At 48.3% G+C, this 24587-nt stretch overlaps 1 protein-coding gene across 2 annotated transcripts in view; it reads left to right on the top strand.

The window, feature by feature from the left end:
• Positions 1–24320, top strand: part of ttbk1b (tau tubulin kinase 1b) — a 37159-nt gene extending 12839 nt beyond the window's left edge. For both annotated transcript variants that reach the window (XM_049009160.1, XM_049009161.1), the window contains 10 exons: positions 511–615; positions 4480–4545; positions 4721–4813; positions 4897–5022; positions 5272–5426; positions 6526–6730; positions 7085–7263; positions 7887–8433; positions 18742–20240; positions 20350–24320. In XM_049009160.1, coding sequence (XP_048865117.1) covers positions 511–615; positions 4480–4545; positions 4721–4813; positions 4897–5022; positions 5272–5426; positions 6526–6730; positions 7085–7263; positions 7887–8433; positions 18742–20240; positions 20350–20791 — 3417 coding nt within the window. In that variant the 3' untranslated portion in view covers positions 20792–24320. The remainder of the gene's footprint in view (positions 1–510; positions 616–4479; positions 4546–4720; positions 4814–4896; positions 5023–5271; positions 5427–6525; positions 6731–7084; positions 7264–7886; positions 8434–18741; positions 20241–20349) is intronic.
• The last annotated feature ends 267 nt before the right edge of the window (positions 24321–24587 follow it).

The raw sequence follows: 24587 nt of genomic DNA, 5'->3' as shown, positions 1-24587 counted from the left end.
TGTCTGCTGCAGTCATATTCCATTTGTGTGTTAAAGTATCGAGTCGTGGGGCGTATGAGAATCTTCTGAAGCAGGTAGCTTTTAAATGCTTGTTTCAAATTTTGATATGGAGCAGGATGGCTAAAAATAAGCTTAAGGCTGGCCGCTCTCCATCTTCTGCAGTACTTTGAATTTTATATTTAATTTAATGAGGTATTATAATACGTGTGATATGAGTAATATTCTTGACTATCCATTACCAAACATACAATGAAACATACTGTAAATCCAACACGCGTGTTAGTATGCATGCACGTGAACCCAGCTGCTTAGAGTGTCAGTATCCGCAAATCACACAAGCTCCTCCTATTGACTTGGTCTTGAAGGCTGGACCACATTGGCCGACATGTTTGGGTCTGAGCTCCTGGGGTTCCCATTTCTTTGCTGCTTGTTAGTAGCGTTTTTTTTTTTATTTCAAGGCGGTATTGCCCAGTCATCCTGGTGATTTACGCAGTTTGCATTCTCTTCCAGTCGAATTTCGCGATGGGAAGGCTGCCTTCCACACACAGGAAGTGCTACATGTTGGACTTCGGCCTGGCGCGGCAGTACACCAACACGAATGGAGACGTCCGGCCTGTGAGTGGGCGCCCCCTTTCTTGCATTTTTAGAACTGTGAAACGTGTGTTTATATAGAAATGTTTGATGGTTATTTTCATGCTAAGATAGAGAGGCAAGTGTTACTGAGCAATACAAGATATTTGCAGCAAAAGGTCCCAAAGTTTAAAGATGGTGCGTTTTATACAAGGCTTTTACTTGTTATTCGGTGTGGGAATCCTGCTGTTGGAGAGAAGGTCATTGTTAAAAACAGATGCAAATTACATGCCTTTTTGTTATGCTGTTTATAAAATACTTTCAACTGGGTTAATTGACAGCTTTTCCACCTTCCCACTCCCGAAATCCCGGTTTTGTGAAATGAGAAGGATGTTGTTTGAAATAATTCTTCTATTAAAAATAAAATGAATAATGTCTAATAAAACTAAGACGCCCCATTTATTTAATGGGAGGAACGAAAATTATCACAGTAGAGGGCCATTGAGTCTGTAGCAATCACAATAAAACATTTTTAAATGCATCCGATTTTAAAATAAAAAATGTTGCCGAAAGAGGTTCCTGCCCTCCCGGAGCTGCTGCTCATGCACCCCCCCTGCCTGCTGCCGTTACCATTTTTCACCCGCCGGTGCCTCGTATTCACAGTCAGCCTGCTGAGTGCTGCAATAGAAACAGCCTCTATTTGCCTCTGCATGTGCCTTTGAAGGCTAGGCAGGTGTGGGTTTCAGACTTTTTTTTCTACCCCCCCAGCTGATTCAGCACTACCTCCTTGTGGATCGTGCAGTGAAAGCCTCTCTTGGCCGCCCGATTGTGGGCGGGGCTGTGCCACCCCAATGACCTTGAGTGGTTCACAGCCATGGGGGCTGTGCTGGGTGTCTGGAAGCCAGCAGCTAAATCTTTCAACTGGGTATTGTAGCAAGGGGGGGGGGGGGGGGAGGAGCACCCCAGGCACGTGTATCACAATTTTTGTGCTTTTTATATTTGTCCCAATTTCTTACTTAAATACTTGAATATTTCATATTTCTAAAAAACCTGATTAAATTTCATTTATCCTATAATGAGTTTATATAAACTAGCAGTCTTTATGCACTCACCTAAACATGCTAAGGGCAGTTATGGAATATTTTCACGCAGCAATAATGCAATTAGTGTTGGCCCGGACCTTGCAAATAGCGAGTCGGCCTGCTTTAACTTGCAGATAACTCATTTGCATGTCGATCTGTCACCGTGGTAATGTGATCCAAAGGGCAGAGTGCAGGAGCCGGTGATGAATTTTTCTGGGCCTTCTGGTCCAACTGCTGCCGCTTCGTATCATGAACATCTGCGCCAATGTGATATGTGACCTTCCCGGAGCGCTCTCCGTCCTGTTTACTTCATGGGCGGTACATTTAGCGCCCCTGATCAGAAGTGTCACTTAACATCTGTGTGTCTGCCCAGCGTAATTGAGTCCAAATTAACTTCAGGCTGCTGGGTTTGGTGCTCGGGTGAATTTGATTGGATGCACTGTCTGCTGGGTTAACGGTTTATTTTGCACTTCAATTACGTGCCGCAGTCCTGAGCTTGAAGTTGGAGTGTAATGGGAAAATTAAAGGGGACTTTCCCTTTGCCAGTGTACTGGCCCAAATTACACTTTATGGAAGCTACTGTAAAGCAATAAATTTGTAATACAAAATACAAACCAAAACACGAGAACGAGATTTTAACCAGTACAATGCATTCTTCAGCTTTCTTAATAAAGTGGGGACTATTACTGCACATATGTGTAAACAATGTTATTAAATAAAATTAAATTCCCCCCCTGGGATCAATAAAGTTAATCTTAATATTAATAATCTTATAAACGTGACATACATTATGATGTGAATGCTGTCTGCCTTTTCACCTTTTAGTTCCCCCCCCCCCAGTTTGCCCAGTGGCAGCAACCAAGCAATTCGATGGGGGAAGCACAGAGACACATAACCCAGTACTCTTAGGGAACACGATAGGTGTCCTGGGACCCTGATGCTGGTTTTGCAGCACCGTGAAATGGCTATTTTTTCAAACAGCAAGGTAATAGGCAAGTCCTCCTTTTCGAATAGTAAAGGATTCGAGGGCTTTATGTGTCGCATGCACGGTATAACTAAATGGAGAAAACATCGACTGAAATTAGATTTTTATGTATTCCCATGGCTGTATTCGGGCTCAGCCACCGTCTGTGCGGATGCAATCTGAAACGCCGGTCAATTATTTATGACTCCTTGTTGAATATTCCTGAGATGAGCATCCCCACCATGTGGTCAGGGTCAATTGTGATAGGCGGAGGCAGCATTGGGATGCACTCTCATTGGCTCACAGGGAGTCAGTCCATTTTCAGAGAAGGGTTCTCTCTTGGGCCTCTAGGGTGTGGCTTCCAGCAGTCCTGCACAGTGTCATTGCGTTTAGAGCTTTGGAGCGGTCTCCCCTGTACCCCAGAGCATTAACACATCACTCCTGTCACTGAAAACAATCTCAAGCTGGATTTATGTAAGGAAAAAGAGGGTTTTAATCGCTCATAATAAATGTATAGTTAATGAGCAGAGGTGGTGGCAAAGTGAATGTTTTGTTTGTTTGAGTTCATGCCTGCTGGTTCGGTTTTAATTTCCTCAGTTTTTCTTGTGTCATTGTTGCATTTTGTCTCAGTTTTTTCTTTGACTCGTGTTTCTTTATATTTTGCAGTTGTTGTTTTTTTTTTCTTTTTTAATTTTACAGCGCATGCTTGACCTGTTTCTCCCATCAGCCGCTCGCTCCGGCCGCGGTTACGGTGTGACGGAGCGGCGCCGTGAGTGCCATAACCGACCGCTGACCCCCACCCTGCCACCCCTACCCCCCTCTCCCACCCTCCGGTCTTTCTTCTGGGACAGAGCAGGGCTTCCCCCCCCTTTGCTCAAATTCAACACCTTCAATTCAAAACCTTCTCTCACCCTCAGTTTACAAAAGTATTTATAGGGAAACTCGTCTGCCGTTCTTTCTTTCTGTCCCTCCTGCCCTCTTCCCCTCTTTCATTCACCGCGTAAATGATGTAGTGACGCACTGCTGCACACTCTTGTCAGTTGCCTCCAGGGCACTGTGTTGTGGAAGGTTCTATATAAAAATAAATTGAAAATTAGTTAAGCAGTCTCTCCATTTTTTTGTATTCGGCATGTATGTTAGGGGCTTAGCTGACAATTTGAGGTTTTTCAAAGTCATTTAGACAGTGGGATTTACTTAACCTATTATATTTAATTGCTGCACTCAAGGGTACAACGGCTTGCCCTCCTGGGACCCGTGCTGCCAGCTTCTGGGTTCCCGAACCACTTCCCTGTCACATGGCCCTGGTTTACTTACATATTATGCTAAAATATAGATAACGTAGTAGCTATAATTTGTATATTTCAGCTTGTAGTCACCCTGCCCGCTCAGAACACCTCCCTGCTTACAGTGTGGAGTTAGGCGTGTCCTGGGCGGCATGTGGGGTTGAAATGGCGCATACAGAGGAGACACGGAACACCATGCCCCCCCCCCAGCTCTCAGCATGTGTCAGAAAGTCTAAAACACCTCCATTAAGTTCCCTGCTTGCCCCGCCTTTCTCTCGCTGTTACTTTTCATATAAATTATGTTTAATTTTCCATTAATTGCATCATTCATTATTTCTTGCCGCATTTCTTAATGTGTGGGAGATAAAATCCAAGAAAGCAGTGGTGCTCGAGTAAAATGTCACTACGACGGTTCATGCGGAAGGCCGCAGCTGAGTTATTGCGCGTGTGCCCTGCGAGTCGCATTAGACACGCGAGAGACGCTCGCATTAGGGTTCTGAAGGGTTAAGCTTTGAAATGCTCAGCCTGAGGAAGGCATGCAGGTGTTCTGATGGTGTTTCCTGCATCGTCCTCCTCGCAGCCGAGAACTGTCGCAGGATTTCGGGGGACGGTCCGCTACGCCTCGGTGAACGCGCACAAAAACAAAGTAAGTGTTCAGCTGGTTCAGAATATCGCTGTCATTCCTGGTTCACTACAATATTATGTTCCCCTTTATTCATGCGGGGTTCTTAGACTTGTTAATTTTTTGCTGGAAACATTTACTGAATCGGATTTATCGAGAAATATTAATATGTCTTTTTCCTTTTTTTTTTTTTAAACAGGAAATGGGTCGCCATGACGATTTATGGTCTTTATTTTACATGTTGGTAGAGTTTGCTGTTGGACAGCTGCCGTGGAGGAAAATAAAAGACAAGGTAGTACAGTTACTTTAGGTGTCTCACATGCCTGATTCGGCTTTGGGTGTCGGCAGCTGGTTTACAGGCTCCATTTCAAACAGGAGCAAGTGGGGCAGATCAAAGAGAGGTACGACCATCGGATGCTGCTGAAACACATGCCTTCGGAGTTTCACGCCTTCCTGGACCATGTGCTGAGCCTCGACTACTACACCAAGCCGGATTATCAGGTGTGAGCTCGCACTGTGCCACAGGGGTGGCTCTCTGAATAATAATAATCATAATCATAATCACAATCATAATCATAATATGGTGAGGGAAAGCAAATGGTCAGGACCTTTTCTGAGCTTCTCCTCAATGGCTTTCAGATCTGGATTGTCTGAGGTATTTCTTTTGACTATTTCTTTGAACAGAACCGTGTTTCATAACATGCTGTTATTCTCATGACCCCTCACCCGCCCCGTTACTGTGTTTTTCAGCTCTTGATGTCGGTTTTCGAGAACAGCATGAAGGAGCGCATCATCACAGAGAATGAGCCCTTTGACTGGGAGAGGGCGGAGACGGACTCATTGATGTCAACCAGCACATCCACGCCGCCCCAACACAACACGCGGCAGACGGCCGCCATGGTGGGGTGAGGCTGACCTCCGACCTTGTCCCCCTGCAGAGGCCTGCAGTGCAGGTGTATGGCAGCTTGTGAGCATGTCTCCATGATGAGGCCTCTGTGCAGACGCTGCTCCTTGCAGCCGGCAATGTGCAGCTGCAGCAGATTTCCCCCCCCCCCCCCCCCACCCCGGTCCCCCGGGACTCCATTAGGCTCCGTTTCTCGTTCGATGCGGGATCTCACTGATGATCAGACTGCGGCAGATTTGCAGACGCTCAACGTGGGCGTTGGCAAATACGGCGGCTCCACAGCGCGACACTAACCACCAAATGTGATCGTGCCTGACAGGTGTCACGAGTGACAGCTGCACATATGCGGGGGATTGTGTTGGAAAGTCCCCCTTTGCCAGCCTCCATGAGCACTTCACTGCCAATAGTGGAAGCATTTTGGCATTTGATGTTTTTCTAAATGTTTCCTAAACCTCCTAAGTGGTCCCTGTTCATTAAAATAATTTTACGTTATATAAAAAATCACAACAAATTTCTCCAAAAACAAGCAGGAGGAAAATTGCCATTCCAGTGGTTTGCCAGTTGTTCTGTATGAACAGGCCAGTTTCACAGATGCACACACACACACATAATCTATATAATGGAAATACGAGGTGAATTAGGGTGACCCTGGACAGTCACATGACCCTGGACAGTCAAATGACTCATCTCCTACTGCCGTGGACACCAACGCATCGACAACAGCTACTGGTAGCCCACAGGGAGTCAATAAGCAGCTCGCAAATCAGATTAATTTTATCCTCCTCCTCATGTTTAAGGTTTGCTGAGTGTGTCTTCGAGTGTTTCACATCCACATCTGGTCTCTCCGGTCTCCTTGCCTTGATTTTTTGACTATGTTATTATAGTAGTAATTATAATATTGAATAGAATGGAGGCTGTTGTTACTAATTGACCTTAATTAGCCATTGTTCATTTCTACACGGTGTAAACCATCCTGGCTTATTGTGTGTTCATAAATGTGCCTTTTCAATGCCTGACGAGGCATAGTTCATTCATGGTGTGTTCTTAACTACCGTGCCACCTGCTGTTCAGTGGAGTGATGAGGGAGCTCCTTGTCCCAGGGTGGTGAATGTGACGCCCATGCCTGGAGACATGCAGAGGGAGAACACGGACGACGTGCTGCAGGACGAGCACCTGAGTGACCAGGAGAACGCGCCCCCCGCAGCCCCCAGCCGGCACGCTGAAGGTGGCCTGATGCCCCCCGAAGGCGAGGGCTGGGAGGACACGGATTTCAACCGCAATAAACTCAGGATCAGCATCGGCAAGGTGCGTTATCCCCCCGGGGGCATTGTAATCCGAGTGCAGTCAGCACTGTCAGAGACAATGGATGGCAGCAGGGAGCCTGGGCCTTTGAGGGCCTCTGCTGGCGTTCAAGTCCTACATGATGGCTGTGGTGCGAAGGTGCTGGGAGAGGGGAGAGAAAGCAGGAAGAAGAATAAGTATTTATCTTGCCCTTATGTGCCACACATATGCACTTTTCTAAAATATAACCTTGGGGATGATTCCTCGATGTTTATAATGTTTTATGTTTTGCGTAAAATTTTTGTCTGTATTGTTACATTTTGGGAAGGAGGTAAAAAAACGTGCCCCTCATGTCTGACCCCCCCCTTATGTACCCAGGCGCAGGGTGGTGCGGAGGAAGAGCACGGTCCCGGGGCGTTCCCCACCACCCCAGGACAGGGGGGCCTGCCAGAGTCTCCCAGCATGCAGATGCGTTCTGCCCGCTACCAGCGTGCCCACAGTCCCGAATCGGAGCGGCTGTCCGCTGCCGAGGGCCGGGCTGACGGCCACGACAAGCGGTGAGCAGCCTGTGACCTCTGCCCCCTGCCACTACCTATTAAAACTCATTTATTGCTCAGGAAAAACATATACATTCTGTAATATTTTACTGAATTCTTAGCAGATGCCAGTGAGATTTAATCCTGAATATTTTTGTAATCAGATATTCTCACCTGGAAAAGGTGCCTGATCTTAAAGGGGCCAAATGATACTCGTTTTCTCTGTTCGTAATTTTATTGTTGTAGTCTGCTAGAATAGATTTACATGCTTCAACATTCCAAAACAGTCTGCAGACAGATCCTTGCAGGTAGGCGGCCAATAAGGAATGTGTTATGAGGTGACCTCACCATGTCACAGAAGTAAGAGCTGGAATTCCAGCAAGGCGTTTCAGGCAGATTACAGAAGAGTGGTTTCTGTGGTGAGAGTTACTCTCCTTGGCATGTACTTTGTGCCTTAAGACTTTGCAGACCGTTGACATGCACATTAAGCTGTCTAACACACTAAAGGAACGGGAAAGCATATTAGGGCCCCTTTAATGTGTCTGAGTTTTGTTTAGTGCCAGTAGGAGCCCCCACGGTGATGAGTAAAATGCCCCATGTGCACGCATGTCTCTGCCTGTGTGCACGCATGTTCTCCCCGGTAGGTCGCGTATGGACTTGCTGGGCTCCCCTTCCCGGCACCTGTACTCCTCGCAGCCGGCACAGATGCTGTCTTTAGAAACGGTGCACGGGGACCGGCAGGCCAGTGGTCGCCTGGAGGTGTCGGCCTCCGTGGAGCACGAGGCACTCAGCAACGCCTTCCGCTCTGTGCCGCTGGCTGAGGAGGAAGACTTTGACAGCAAGGAGTGGGTCATCATCGACAAGGAGGCCGAGCTACGCGACTTCCACCCAGGCGCTGAACCCACCACCTCGGGCACCACCGACGAGGAGCCAGAGGAGCTGCGCCCCCTGGAGGATGGGGAGGAGCGGCGGAGGCGCGGTGCCGTTGGGGAGGTGGTGGTGCGGCCCAAGGAGGGCCGGGTCCGGGGCATGTTGCCGCTAGCTGAGGAGGACGCCCTCCGCAGAAGTCCCACCCGCCGCCCGTCCAGCTCAGAAGGGCCTGGCCCAAGTCCCGCCCAGTCGCCCTGCCACTCGCTGCCTTCCACACGACCCAAGCGCAGGGAGTCGGACCCCACTGGACCACACAGACTGGTAAGATGCCTCGTTATCGGTTGGGGGGAAGTGGAGGAGGGTTGCCTGAAAGGGTGCATACCCCACCCCCAAGCCTGAACTCCCCATGTGCTTTCATCGGTGTTCACCGTCACCCCTCCCCCGATACGGCTGCCATGGGAATAGGTAAACAAGATGTCAACTGTATCATTGCCACGGTAACCGAAGGTGGCATTTTAAGGTCACATCCAGCCCATGAAGAAAAAGAGCAATGGTACACCCCTCCTCACAGAACCTTGCCGGAATGGGTTCGAACCACCACAGACCTCATGTTTTTGACATCCCTGATTTGCCCACATCCAAAAAGCCACATCCAGGCTTCAGAAGTTGTTCTCTGCAGCAATTTGTTTTTGTGTGTAAAAAAACAAATTGTGCGGTTTACTTTGGGTTAAGATGGGTTTCAGTCTGACTCTCAATACTGGGGTCCTCGCATCCTGATGTGACTTTGGGGGGGGGGTGTCTTCATGTTGAGAGTTGTATGCTTCTGTGCTCTGCATCTTTCATAACTCTTCATTACTCCTCATCCTTGTGCACCAACAAAGGCAACATTCAGCTACAAAAGGGATGTTGTAGTTTTTAATTTCTTCCGAGTCACCCTTTATTTGACTGGAATCGCATAGTGGACAGATAAGCTCATTCTGGAAGTATGATCTTGCTCGGGGGGGTCCGTACTCCTCAGGGCAGGGAAGTGATGCAAGGTCGCTAAGTCATGTTCCCTACCCCTGTGAATGGTGCATATTGTGGGGGGAGGGGTGACGAAAATTCTGAAGAAATATTGAAGAAAACACCCCCCTGCCCCCCCACCCTCTGGCCTGAATTTCCTTCTCTGAGTTGTTGGCACTGCTAAATTAAGAGCCATTGGTCTTGGCAGATGGTTGTGCTCTAAGCCGGGTTTCCTTGACCATCTGGTTGGGCCCCCCAGTACCAGAAGGTTTTAGAGCTCAGCCCACACAGGCTTGCTGTTCCACAGGAGACTTGACAAAGTCATACCTGGGTGGGGGTTTTTACTCCACAGGACATGGAGTAGCTCTTCCTACCTCTTCAGAACTAACGGGAGAGAGCTGGAGCTCCTCGGCGAAGCCGTTTGTCCTGGTATTCTTTTTTCCCTGCTTTGTGCTCCAGAAGCATCTTCATCCATGAGCAACATGGGCAGCTGTACCTAACCCTAACCCCCCCCCCCCCCCCCCCCCACCTCCGGGTACAAGCATATGTGGCTTGTGATGGTTCTGGATTTCCGGACAATTCTCTGCAGTCGCTCATGTTCATGCCTGGCCAGAATGGATTACACAGGAAGGTAAATCCCTGAATCCCCCGCCCCCCCCCCCCACAGTTCAGGCACAAGTTTCATTTCTCCAAGGACTGTTCCTTTTATTTGGAGTGTTTAACCACGTCTCATAAACTGCAGTTTTCACATTGCGGATTGATTTTTCTTTCTTTGTAAAACGACACTTTCAAAGCATGCTCAACTAGTCGGGCTAATCGTAAACTAAAGCCTAAGTTGCGTTTGGACCGTTGACATACTGTGCTGAATTGGATAACAGTTAGAGCTGCTCGCGCATAGAGAGTCATTTGTTCAGATCCCTCTTAGCAAATATCGGATGAAAAGGCTTATTCCTCTGCAGTAAATTACACCCTTCTGCTTTTGTCTATTTTCTCATATGAGATCAACATTAATGAAGGAAGAGCTTTGCTTTCTGAAGACCAGTAAGGTTTTACATTGTTTGCCAGCCCTGGTCAGTGTACTGAGACCAGTGTTTTGTTAGACTGGTGTTCGGTGTACTGAGACTGGTGTTCAGTGAGACCAATGTATGGTGTACTGAGGTCAGTGTTCGGTAGACTGTGACCAGTGTTCGGTGCACTGAGACAGGTGTTCACTATACTGTGACCGGTGTTCGGGGAGACCAGTGTTCGGAGTACTGAGACCGATGTTCTGTGAGACTGGTGTTCGGTGTACTGAGACCGATGTTCTGTGAGACTGGTGTTCGGTATACTGAAACCAATGTTCGGTAACACCAGTCTTCAGTGTACTGAGACCGGTGTTCCGTGACACCGGTGTTCGGAGTACTGAGACTAGTATTCGATGAGACTGGTGTTCGGTATACTTTGGACAGTGTTCTGCGAGACCGGTGTTCTGTGAGACCGATGTTCAGTGTCTTGATAACGGTGTACCGAGACCAATGTTCAGTGAGACCAATGTTTGGTGTACTAAGACCATTGTTCGGTGAGACCGGTGTTCAGTGTCTTGATAACGGTGTACCAAGACCAATGTTCAGTGAGACTAATGTTCAATGCACTAAGACCAGTGTTCAGTGACACTGGTGTTTGGTGAGACCAGTGTTCGGTATATTTTGGCCAGTGTTCTGCCAGACCGGTGTTCGGTGAGACCGGTGTTCACTGTCTTGATAACGGTGTACCAAGACCAATGTTCAGTGAGACCAATGTTCGGTGTACTAAGACCGGTGTTCGGTGAGACCGGTGTTCAGTGTCTTGATAACGGTGTACCAAGACCAATGTTCAGTGAGACCAATGTCCGGTGTACTAAGACCGGTGTTCGGTGAGACCGGTGTTCAGTGTCTTGATAATGGTGTACCAAGACCAATGTTCAGTGAGACCAATGTTTGGTGTACTAAGACCGGTGTTCGGTGAGACCGGTGTTCAGTGTCTTGATAACGGTGTACCAAGACCAATGTTCAGTGAGACCAATGTTCGGTGTACTAAGACTGGTGTTCGGTGAGATTGGTGTTCAGTGTGCTGAGGGAGAAAAGTCAGGGGTGCTTATTGGTCTGGATGAGTAGAGAGACTTATGGGGTTTGGGGCAGCAACACTAAGTGTCTTTTGTGCTTTTTCTTTCTTCACCGCCGCTTCCTCACAATAACCTCACTGGCCATGATCGCTACTGTCTCTAAACTGACGTCGCCATGCGCGAGGGCCGTCTTGTTGCATATGCCGGCAGTAAATCTATATTTAACTCTGCTCCTCTTACCCTGAGACGCCTGCATGCAGAGCATGCTGCTTGGGTGTGGTCCCTACCCCCAACCATGCTGGAAGCAGCCAGAGACGGTCTCTGAGAGTGTGCTGTCCCAGATCGATGTCCATACGTTTGTTTATTATTTTATTTATTTACCCCCCACCCATACTGTTAGACTTGCCATATATATAGCAGATGGGATATTTCCTGTAGTAGAATGTGTAGCACTGGCTTTTACGAAGGAGAAAGACTGTCAGTGGAGGGGCCTGAAGCATGCAGAGAGGGACAGATAATCATTAAATTAAATTATATTAAATTAAATTCAATCAAAGTCAATTAGTAAAAAAGGAGAGAGCAGGAGTCAGCCTTCCCCAGCCTGACACCTTTTCCTCCACTTTTATTGGTCTTTTTCAGTTGGAGGAGGACAGGCCACACTCCCAACACTCATTGCCGAGGCCCAGCCAATTGCGAAGATTGGCCTCCTATGTCTTCTCCTCCTCAACTCTGGAAACGGAGCTGTACCCCCAGCCCGGCGGCACTTTGATCCAGCGCAGCCGCTCTGCCGAGAGCAGCCCGGCCCGCGGGCCGTCCCGGCGGCACATGCCCCTGGTGGCCGGGGGCACCAGGCCCCGCCACTCAGTCCTCAATGTGTCCAGGTTGCACATTCAGCAGATGCTAGCCAAGCTAATGAACAAGACATGAGCGAAAGTCCCCTCCCCCCGCCCAAGCCACTAATCCTGTAATCTCCTGACTTAAAAAAAAAGACAGTTTGTTTCTTTCTTTCCCCATTTTCTTATTGATGCAATAAACTGGGTCTAACCCTTGCTGACAGCAGCGAGTGGCCCTAACTGAGGGACAGAGAGACTGGGCATTGCTATGGGAACCACGAGCGCGTCCGGGCAACGGCAGCGCCTGAAGCACCTCGCGATGCAAGACGTCGGCCATTCGCTGTCCAGGGAGAACAGACAGACTGGCGAGACGGAGCCCGCAACCCCTGCCCCGCCTCCGGGATGCTCCTTGGCTGTCGTGCAAAATGTGATGAAAAGATCTAGTAGAATAAGAAACTTTTTTTTTTTTAAAGATGCGTTAGATGTTTAGGATATAGCTGAGGATGACTGTTGGTAAAGGCTGTGTCTTGTTGTAAAGTAGCCCCCCCCCCCCCCCCACCGTCTGGGAGAGAGTAGCTATTGACCTCCATTTTTAGAAGGTGCTCAGTTTGCTGTGATTTCAAGCCAAAGCTGCTTCCACCAGGTCAGGGAGTTTGGGGGTGGGTCTAGAGAAGAAGGACTGCAGCAAGGAGACCAGCTAGTGCCCCCCCCCCTTCCAGAAAGAATTGACCAAATAGCTTTTGTAAAAATTATGTCTCTGAATTAACTGCTTCCATGCAGTTGTTGCTTGATTCCGGGTCTTGCCCGGACGGACCCTGAGGGCTGCTAGCACTTTGTGCTGTATGTGTGTAGCCACAATGATCGCCTCGCGAGGTGATTCCTGGCTGTCTTCCAAAATGGGGGGGGGGGGTGTTTTCCTGCAGAAAGAAGAGATCGTTGTACCGCCGGTAGGCCGTTGTGTTTGGAAGCAATACGTTTCATCCCGCGTGCTTAAAATAGCATGGAAGGGAAAGTGTGTCATGAGATAGCAATAGTTTGCCGCACAGATGCCGAAATGGCTAAGAGCACGCTGTGTGGCCTGGACCAGTAGCTGTAATAACTGCGCAGTGATTTTCAGCCAGAGCTGCTGGCAGGGGTCATGGGAAGGGGCCTCATTTGAGCTCAGTGTTCTGCTCTCCGGTGGTACCGCCTGTAGGTCTCCGGTTCGTAACCTGTGTCCCATTTCTATTAAAATCGCACTTTAGCACAGTAATCGAGGTACAGGAGAGCCACTCTAACAGCTCCATTCAGGTACCTGCTGCGTTTCAGAATTTTCCAAAAGGTTTCCCAAAGGTTCCCATTAGCGGCTTACATAGTTGGACCCATTCACTAGTTTCAACTTTGCAAGCTGCTAATGTAGTCAGCAGCTATGCTTTTCGGAATCGCACCCGTGGTACGTCACTGCCTCCTGGCTGGCTGGTGTCATCCTATAAGACAGGGCAGGGGTGGCCCCATGTTGAGCAGTATGTGGAGCGTTTGAGCCGGTGGCAAGTGTGAGGTGGGTGGGCGGTCGGCGCAGAGAGGTCATCATGCACATGCATGTTGCCGTCATCATTACTGAGTCTTGTTTTGGTCTCTTTGTTCCACGGCAAGTGGTACAATTACAGTTAGTGTGATTGCAGCAGTGGTTCTGTTTTTCTGCAAGAATCACCAAACAACCAGGAAGAATTTGGAAGATGAGTTGTTGTAGTTGCTGATGAAGTTGTGTCTTCCACTGGTAGAACGTGATTAAGAACTTAGTTGTGAGGTTAAAGTTTAATTCAGCCTCTTTTAAATTGTATTTTCCCTCTGATATTACTTGCCAGAGATTCTTCCACAAACAAAAATACAACTAAAGCAGCAGAATCCAAGGGGAAAGAAGGGTAACTTCAAACCAGAAATGTTTTGTCAAGATGGAGTCGGTGAGGTTCTTTGTCAGAGGGACAGATTTAGAATTTGCCCCGCTTGCAGGCAGACGGGACGACGACTGTGTTTCATTGGGGTGCCGCATATGCGACGATATCAAGGGCTATAAGCATGCAGAATGCATCGTTAGGGCGCTGCATCGCAGCACTGTCTCGCAGGACCTGCAACGAATGCGACAGATTAGCATCCCAAAGGCGACACTGTTTGCCTGTGGAATTCCGTACGTTTTTTGTTTAAAATGTATATCATTAGTCCATGAACTCTCAACTGAAAATGATTGCGAAACTGCAAAATTAATATTATACATGCTAGTGTCTGATTATTTAATATAATTTTAAGTTCCAGATGAGAATTTTACTTGTTAATATTATGCTTGTTTTCTATTCATCCATAGAAAGATCTTGTCTGGTTTCTTAAACCATAATAATAGGGTAGTAAATGCCTTTTATGTGGACGATGAATTAGTTCTAAGAATGAAAGGTCTCCACCTCTTTGCGTGTGTACACGTCTTTACAAACCCAATTTTCGCTCCTGTGTTGGTAGATCCATTCTGCCTTTAAAAGCACCATGCAGCTGTGTTGAATTCAGGTACGAGGGTGACAGGTTCTGATCTGTTTTGGGGCTTCTCTTTCACTTTGAAAGCAGTTGTACCAAAATCACTTTTTGCTTACGATTGCCTGGGAAGACCAGTACGGCTCACCAGAAGGATCAAATTGGTGGGATTTGTTGGCACTTATAGTAACAATAATATCAAGCTATTCTTTATTTGCGCTATGTAAGAATTGGCTCAGGAAACGTAGACCTGTAAATCTAATTTATAATGTGAAAACCATGCACAGTGTGAGCAATACAAGGATTGGAATATTTTGCTTGTTTCAGACCATTTGGGTTCAGGGAGTCCAAGATGTTGAGCATTCATCTGCTGGCGTGCGCTTGTCCTCTTTATGAATCAGGTGGTACCAGAGTATTTTTTTTTTTATACAGAAATCAGAAAACCAATGTTTGAGATGGGTGGTGCTTTCCAAAGAGTAATTACAGGGGGCGGATGAGTATGACGACTGAACTGCACAGCGGAGGCAAAGGAAGTGTGCAAGAATACGTAGTCATTTTCAGCAAGACAAAAAAAAACCCATTTTATTATTGTGACTCATCTGATGACGATCGTGGTGGCCGAGGCCGAGTAATTATATTAGAGCCCTTTCAGTAGTAGAAAGGACGGGGTGTTTACCTAAGAAAGTGGCCTCACTCTGAATGCTGTTTGCAGGGAGGGAAATGGTTGTTACCAATAAAACATCTTTCAGCCATATTCGAATAATGTCAATATCTCATTGTTTGAATTATACACACTTAAATGCTAAATGTTACTGTTTCGTTTGTAATTTGTCTTATTTTAGCACTTATCTGTCTGCACTGAATTGCTCTTTGACCTCTAGCTGCTTTTTCGGAAAACAAAAAAAACGATAAAGTTTGCGATAGCTGTGGTTTTCCTCGCTTCTTGTAAATGTACATTTGCAAACAAAATGAATTGTCGTATAATGCCGAAGCTGTCAATAGTGCATTATGGGTGGAAGGTGTCTATAAAGGCATAAGTCTAGCACGGAATACTGTGTAAATTTAAGGCCCTTCAGCGACCACGATCTAGTCTTCCTTCAATGAATTTTGCTGAGAAAACAGTCAAAAAATCATGGCCGTTTATGAGTGCTTGAGATATATCAGCTGGTACGGCGGTCAGTGCCCTGTCAAGGCCTTAGGGTTACGGTGGGGCCTTTCATACTCGAGAATGTAAGCGCTGTTAAGTCTGGGTTGTGGTGTGCCAGCTTGCGGTGGGACAGGCGGTGCTGATCCGCTGCCCCCGGCCTTTCCCCGCTCTGATTGGCTGAATGTATGGTGCCATCAGAGCATCGCCAAGGTGACCTTCCAATGGCTCGCTGCTATCTCCCGCAAACGGGGTTTGGGAGGGGCGCTGTCCTTCTGCATGAGAGGAGTGGGGGACTGTCGTTCTGAAGTCTTCCTGTCCCTGTTGAATGCGCCCCTCCCTAGTACAGTATTGTCTTGCACCCACAAGAGCTCTCAGCATGAGGCTGACTTATCCTCAGACTCCCGTATGTTGTACACGAACCCAGATTTTTAACAACCTACACTGTCTGCATGAAGCTGTAAATATGTTTTGGGTTTTTTGCGGATATAAAAGCATATAGTTCTTTAATTGATTTTATAAATATATTTTTTGTTGCTTTTGTACATTTCCGCTGCTTAAAAGGATACTCACAGATCTTTGCTAAACTTTTGCAAAAAGGCATTTTATAAGTTCTTTTTTATTTCATATAACTGGAAAAAAGCAAATTTGCTTAGCTTTAAGCTTGTATAATTTTTATTACTATCCTTTGTTGCCTTTTGCCTATGCAACAAACGCATCGTTCATACTGTGTGAATGCCAATGGGGGAAGACTGTGCTGTGCTCCCAGTGCATGCTGGGAGATCTCTACTGTTTTCGGCAAAATCATCAGATCATTGTCTAAAGCTCTCTGCATCCCGCTGCTATTAATCATTTGGTGCAATAAAAATTAAAAATAGGCATTGTGTGGCAATGCGGTCGCTTCATCGATTTGTTCGTTTTCGAAAAGAGGCTGCCCTATTGAGTTACGGAGGCACATGATGCAGAGCTGTTGCCTTACTGCCTGATAATGCCCGTAACACTCATGTACTGTAATAGTCATAAGAATTTGAAAATGATGGGGTTGGAAGGGAGATAAGGGCCAGACGGAGTGTGTTGAGTTGATTGTGCATAGCACAAAGACGGTCACCTGTAGCGGATCTAGCGGCACATGCATCATGGTATAGTGTGTTCACAGGCGTGTAATTATTCCCTTAACACCTGACACACTGTTATTGTGTGAGTTTAGCATCATGCCAGTCCACACTGCTGCTGTTAACTTATACTATTAAGATGCTATGTCTCCTGAGGGAATGGCTTGGTGACCTACCCACAGGTTTAATCCTGCTGAAATGCATGTGGTTTGTATTCTGTGCAAAAGCTGTATAAAAAGACGCTTGTTTTATTCTTTTACGTATATTGTTTTTTTTTTCCCTTGGATGTTTCTTTTTCCTTTTTACCTCAAGCATTCCTCTAAAGCAACGTTTCTCAAACCGGTCCTCGGGGACCACCAGTCCACATGTTTTTGGTCTGAGAGGGAGCAAAAGCATGGACTGTCTGGCAGGGAGCTGGGAGGGAACAAAAGCATGGACTGTCTGGGAGGGAGCAAAAGCGTGGACTGTCTGGCAGGGAGCTGGGAGGGAGCAAAAGCATGGACTGTCTGGGAGGGAGCAAAAGCATGGACTGTCTGGCAGGGAGCTGGGAGGGAGCAAAAGCATGGACTGTCTGGGAGGGAGCAAAAGCGTGGACTGTCTGGCAGGGAGCTGGGAGGGAGCAAAAGCATGGACTGTCTGGGAGGGAGCAAAAGCATGGACTGTCTGGCAGGGAGCTGGGAGGGAGCAAAAGCATGGACTGTCTGGCAGGGAGCTGGGAGGGAGCAAAAGCATGGACTGTCTGGCAGGGAGCTGGGAGGGAGCAAAAGCATGGACTGTCTGGGAGGGAGCAAAAGCATGGACTGTCTGGCAGGGAGCTGGGAAGGAGCAAAAGCATGGACTGTCTGAGGGGTTCCTGAGGACCGGCTTGAGAAGCATTGCTCAAAGCCATCTACACCGGGTTGATCTCTATCTTTACACATGTCAGTCAGAATGCATAGCAGACACCTGGCTAGCCAGCATGGGGGGACCTTGGCAAAAGCAGCCCAGACAGCCTGACTGCCCCCCCTCATACCTAAAAGGTACTGTCATCAACTACACTGGGCCTCTGCTCCCTGGTGGAGAGATGACAGTCTGGAATCGTGCTCTAAGACTCTCTTCGAAGGCGCTTTTACCTGCTGAGCCAATTCTCAGATGCATTTTCTAACAGGAACAAAAGTGCTGAGTGGGGTAATAAGCTGCCCAGCCGAGCGATCTGTCAATGTCTTTTTGACATGACTAAAAAAAAAAAAAAACCTTTCTGAGAGATTTCAGCCATTTTTTTGTACCACGGTAACACTGTACAGTAGGCTTGTAATATATGCAAATAATGCATGTATTTTAAGGTTTTTAATAAATGTATGAAGTGTACATATTCATACTGGATTACAGCTTACCTGTATATTAGCATGCAGTACTTGCTTACAGGCTGTGTGTAAATATGGCAGATCACTGTATTTAAGGATACACTTGAAACACAAATGGGCTGTCAGATTAACGCTGTGCAATGGACTTTTTGTGCCTTTTGTAATTCATGTATGTAATCTAGACAATCTTGAAGAGGTTGTATTCAGCCAACATGTTATTAAAGAGATTTGAGGAGGGCTTTGAAACGGTCTCTTTGCTTCATATTTAAATCATGTGTCCATCCACCCTCCATATCACATCCAGAGCAGCATCGCAGTGAGTCTGGACTGTGTGGTCACTGTAGCAAAAGGCACACACATGCTCACACTCATGGACTTTATTTCACATGACTGGGTCTTTGGATTGGGGTACGATTCTGGAGAGCCTTGAGGAAACCATCACTATTGGAAGAGCATGAAAAGTCGACCCGTACGCTCTAAGCGAAGGTGGGCTTCTGGTGTTGGAGTTGATATCGGTGTTAAGTACTTGCGGGTAATCAGTATGGTTCATTATATTTCTTGAGTTGGCAGTCTTGTCGTCTGCTGCAGGCAGCTCATCTTGTGCTGTCCCTCCTTGCAGGTTCTGTCATCCAAACATTTGGAGCCTTTGCTGGTGCCTTCTGGTCCGCCTTACCGAGACTTCAGAGTGAAGGAGCGCATTTCTGACAGAGATGCTCCGGGTAGTCTTCCCGAGGCACGGTTCAAGAAGGTGGACTTTGCGGCCACCGTGATCGCTGGCACGCTGTCAGTGCTCCCGCATGATGCCACGGCTCCTCCCCCGGAGCAGAACAACGTGGACGAGGCAGAAACACCCAAGAGCGAGTCAAGCAGCGAGGCCAGTCAGAAAAGCACTGAGCGCAGCCAGGATGGAGCCCCTTCCACCCTCCTGGCTGATGATCAGCGGGAGTCCAAGGGACAGGTCTCCACGGTGGAGCCGGACCTTGAGCTGGAGGAGGCCTCTAGGACACTCGTCCTTTTCTCACCTGGAGATGCTAGGAAGTGCTTGGGAGGTGGGGACGTTGATCTAGGAACTATGGCAGCGATCACCCCTCAGACTGAGAGGCTGCAGCCAATGGGGAGCCAGCTGGATGTCTCTGAGCCCGGCACGCTGTCCTCGTTGTTGAGATCCGAGCCGAAGCCCCTCGTCGCTGCCACCGGTGCCTCCTCCCCACTCACCAAAGTCGAGCGCACATTCATCCACATCGCCGAGACCTCCCACCTGAACGTGATGTCTTCCAGTGGCCAGCAGGTGAGGCACGAGGACCGCGGCCTCTCCCGGGTCTCAGAGGAGCCCTCGGGTGACGATGGAGAGAATGTGGTGGAGGGCGAGATCGTGGAGGAAAACTGCGAGTTTGGCTCGCTGGAGAAGGAGCCTGAGCTTAACGGCTGTGCTCCGGCAGCTGACCGTTCAGGATCTCCTCCCACTGAAAGGGTGCTTGTCGAGAACGGCGCTTGTGCTTCTGTGGAAAGTACAGAGGTCAGAGAGGACGGCGGTACTCCTCTTGTCTTTGCGGGTCCTGATGTCATCTCGGCTGGCCCACCTCCACCAGTCAGTGTGGAGGTTCTGCCGAAGTCTCCCGCCAAGGAGGTACTGGTGGAGCAAGTGCCAGCTGGGTCCCTGGTGGAGCTCAGGTCCACCAAGCTGCCGAGACCCCTGCCCCGGAGCCGGATACCCATCCTCATGTCTGAAGAGGACACGGGCTCGGATCAGTCGGCCTCCCAGTCCTCCCGGGAGCGTCTGGGTAAGCGAGCGAGACAGCAGCGCCTAGCACGCCTGGTGGTGGAGAAGCAGCAGAGCCGCCTGCTGAGGATGACCTCATCCTCCGTGTCCTCCGGCGACGAGGGCAGGCCGGCTTCCGAGACCCTGTCAGCCACCGGCTCTGAGGAGGACACTCACGACTCCGACGACTCCCCAGGCAGGAAAGCGCTCGGGCCCAAAACGCGAGAGCATGAGAGCGGACCGGACCGGCCGCAGAGCCGGATCCCACGCCCCGTGACGCCGATAAAGAGGACGTCAGGCCATTTCACATCCGTACCCACACCACTGCCCTTCAAAGCCACACCCACTCCTCTAAATAGGTACGTCTCAAATCCCGTAATGTAATTACCTGTAAAAAACCTATAACCGCCACCCCATGCAGTCAGTGGCTCGAGTGTTTGCTGCATTGTCATTATTCTGTCGTTCCAGGCTTCAGATTCGGGGCAAAATCGCAGTGTACACCCCAGGCGAGCCGAAATCGCCCCCGATGCAGTCCAAGCCCCGCCCCACACCCGGGCCACCCATGTACTGCACCAGCCCCAGAATGCCGCCGAGGGCAGGGTCCCGGCCCCCGCCCCTGGCCACAGCCCCCCGCAGCTTGAGCGCCTCCCCCCGCAGTTACTCCACCTCGCGGACTGACAGCCCCTCCCCCCAGCGGCAGCGCCGGCAGACGGCTGCCGTCGAGGTGAGGCGTCAGTTCATTTCTGTCCGGGCCAACACAGCAGCCCCGCTCAAGCCTCACCCCTTGCCAGGCAGCCCCCCCGAGGACTCCGCATTCGGGCCACCTGCTGCCGCCAAGCCCGGCAGGAGGGCTAAGCCGCTGCCGCAGGTCTCGGTCCTGCCCGCCAAGAGCAGGGCAGCCACCAGATAATACCATCCGCTCCAGAAGCATCCGCCCGCGGCGAATCCACGCTTCTCGGCCTGCTCCGGAGTAACTCTTCGCCTCCCCCAGGCCGAACAAACTGCTTCCAGTTTACCACCTACCCCATGTTCCAGACTGCTGTCTGAGGGGCTCGCTTGCCGAAATGGGTCGGGTGAGCTCGGACCGCCCTTGAGAGCCCGGTCACAGCACCGTTGAGGCTCCGATTCAACCGCAGGTCTGTTGTATTGACAAATAGTCAGTTATAAACGTATAACTCAGCCAGGTTTAAACCTATCTGGCCGGCTGATAGACCTCTGGCTGTGCTCGGTGTTCAAGGCTAACAATGGGTATCATAAATGGTAACTATAAAGTATGATTTGTGTCAACACATTGTATCACCACGCAGCTGGTAATGGTGATGGGAATGTGTTGTCAGTACAAACCAAAAACAACACAATTCAGTCTTTTATTTGAAGAGCTGGTTTGACACTTACCTAAACATATTGCTCAACGTACCAACACGTTCCCACATCTTACAATGTCTTAAAACATAACCCAGTCAATTTGTTAAGGGTGGAAAATGTGTAGCACATGCTGCTAATATTCTAACCCTTTTAGGGTGCTGAGCTTTTACCTTGATATCCATCACAAAGTGCACATGAATGTGAGGTCAGAGGTCACCCAAACACCGATGGATAGATCTCTGTGCGGTTCTTTGAGCTAGAGGGGTCTGCCTGAAAAACGTTTGTTTGGTCTGAGGGGGGAAACGGTACCGCTGTGGGTGCAAAAGCATAGATACAGCGAGTCGGAGGATCCAGGAAACATCAGTAGAGAGTTGAGCCGGGTTTGGCGGCTCTGCCGAGGTCCTCTGTGCCTGCCCGTGACCCCTGGCCAGAATCGGCAAACCTTTTACAAAGATACGTTCTCACTGTCTGATAATAGTTTACCCAGAGTATGTATATATTATATATTTATTTCTCGGAGATGTAATCTTTATTTTTATCCGATAGGTTCTTCTGAAACATATTGTTTTCTCTCCTTTAATTTTGCAAGATGGGATCCGTATATGAATGCTGAGCGGTGACAGACACAGGGTAGAGTTTGGCGTTCCCCAGAGAGAGGAGATCTCGGCTCACGGGACGACGAGAGAGTCTCCCTGCCTCATTAGGCGCAAATGCGTTAATTATAGGAGGTGCCGTGTTTCAGCAGACGAGACCAAACATTACCGAACAGAACTACTGGAGTGATGTTCCAATTCTGTGGCCGGTAGCTGGGAGACAATGGTTATTTATTCTGTTAACAGGTATTGCGGAGAGGTACGTACTGTAGGGAGGAGTAGGTGTACAACAGCAGCTAATATTGTGGCGATTTAAGCGACACTGAGAAGTAAGCGTCTAATGTACAGAAACCTGGACAGTTTGGCATGCCTCTGTAAAGTTCTCCGTCAGTCTCAGAAACCACAGCCTTGGGCACAGAAACTGGCATACTGCACGACAAAAAACTCGACGTCCAGCTGTGTGACATCGGTGCTGTAATTCTCTGCATAATGTCTGCATAATTAATTGAATCATCAGTTATTTAAATCGCGAATCCGTTCTATATTCTGGGGAAGGCTCCATTTTGCCGCCGTCAATGGGCAACATTTTACTGTATGTGCGTAACTTCTTGTATGTTTATTTGCACACGACAATCATAACCTAGATTTAAAACATTAGTCAAGCATGCCCGTTTCAGCCTGTTAGAAAAGCACTTACGGGCCCATATTTTCAGATCCCACTTTTGATTCTTGTATCCTCTCCACTGGCCAGTTCAGCAATTTTGACCTTGGTGGGGGTCAAGAACTCCCCGAACTGCTTATCGCCTGGGGCTGCCGTCTGTGGCAAGGCCCTGAAATGTGAATTTCACACAAGATGATGCTTTGTCGCACACTGCAGAGCAGACGGAACCTTCCAAATCAAAAGACAATTGAATATGGATTGACATGAGAGAAACACTCGAGAATTATGGAAATGTTACTCGATCGAAGGTATTGAGATGTCGAGAAGATATAGGTGATTGGATTTGGGAAAGTTAGCTGTGACATGTGACTACATGGACACTTACTGGTTTTATTAAATCCTAAGCCTGTCGGTATGACTGCACGCAAGAGCAGCAAGTTTACATGTTTTGACAATCCACCCTCGCTGCTTAGACAGACAGACTGTGTTGCCAGTGTCCCCATCAATCCAGGAATTTTGACTTTCACTGCGAGTTTCTGGAACAGACGCCTGTGTCCGGATGTAAATGCCCTGCACCACACGTCTCCCATGAGATACCTGTTGCCGTAACCACTGGTCCCAGCTACCGCTATTGCCAGTAACGCTAACACCCTTCCGTGGGCTGAGTCATGGTTAAATAACATCAGAACGAAGAGGTCTTTAGCTTCTTAACATGAAATCCCCACACTCCAGCTCCCTCTGCATGTTGACACCAGTGGCAGATAATTAGACTTGTTTTGAGAGGTTTCTGATGTGATCTGTCTGTGAATGAACATTTTGCTTTTCGTAGCACATCCTGTGTCATCAAATAGCTTGGACCCCTCTTGTGAAAGTGTAAACCTGAATGGAGTTTGCCTAAAGAAATATATATTTCTTCTAAAGTTTGGAGTTTCATGTTGCCCCGGACAACCGCTCCAGCATTACATCCGCCGATTTAATTACTGTTTTGTTTTGCATCACTATCTGAAGTGGAGATTGCAGTGCTTGTCGTGGCCACCAGGGTACTGGGTTCAGTTGGCCAGGGGTTGGGTTGCAGCATCGGTCAGAAAAAAGTAAAAGGGGCTTGTCATGTGTGCGTAGTCATGAAGCAGGGAGAGACGATTTTTTTTGTCATGCCTGTAAGAGTAATAAATCTTTCACAAATAACGTAAATTAACTGCTGTCGCCTATAATCGAGAAACCATTAGCATCTCTCACAACAGGCTCTAAACAAAGAAAAACATAGAACAAACACACACATACACACACACACACCACTTTTTTTGTCCACATCTACGCATCACGTCACCGCAGTTGAGATGTCGAGAGGTCAGTCCAGGGCAGCCTGAGCGTTTAGCGACGTGAGCGACTGACCAAGCTCACACCTGAAAGCACAGATGCCCCATGCAGAACTGGCTGGCGCTGTACTCACGCACACACATTGCCCGCACCACATAAGGGGGGGCGGGGGGGGGCACAAAGGGCAAGCAGAGGACACGGCGGGAAGACCAAGTCAAAGGTTATTCTTGTTTTCTTTTTCTTTTGTTTTCAAAAAAGCACCAAAAGTAATGTTTACACGTTTAAAACAGAATGTAAAAAAATACTGCATGATAGGTGATATCTGGCCAAATAAAATGGTTTGTGTATTATGGGAGGTATTGTGAGGATTCGTTTGCCATTCGTTCTTTCTCTTAGCCCCCCCTCCCCCTGCCCATATCCAACTATTTGTCAGTACAATCTGGCTCCGTGGACTGTAACAACTGACATGCATAACCATGCTATTAAAAGTCCCTCTCTTTTAACTCTCTCCTCTTCTGTTTTATGTCTCTTGCACTACATCGGAGTTTGCACTTCTTGGATTTCTGTATTACAATTTTTATAGCAAAATTAATGATTTTTTTATCAGTGGACTGCAGATCCTCTGTTTTGCAATGTGCACACTCCGTGGCGGTGTTTACCACCCCTGAAACCACGCGTTTGCACGGGGGGCCATGATTTATTAGGCCGCACCCCAGGAACAGCAAACCTGTGCTTGTGCAAGCTGTGCCTAATGTCATGCGGTTTCGGAG

The sequence above is a fragment of the Brienomyrus brachyistius genome, chromosome 3 (assembly GCF_023856365.1).
Source record: "Brienomyrus brachyistius isolate T26 chromosome 3, BBRACH_0.4, whole genome shotgun sequence".
In the NCBI taxonomy this organism is placed as follows: Eukaryota; Metazoa; Chordata; class Actinopteri; order Osteoglossiformes; family Mormyridae; genus Brienomyrus; species Brienomyrus brachyistius.
This window is presented reverse-complemented; position numbering and strand designations above follow the sequence as displayed.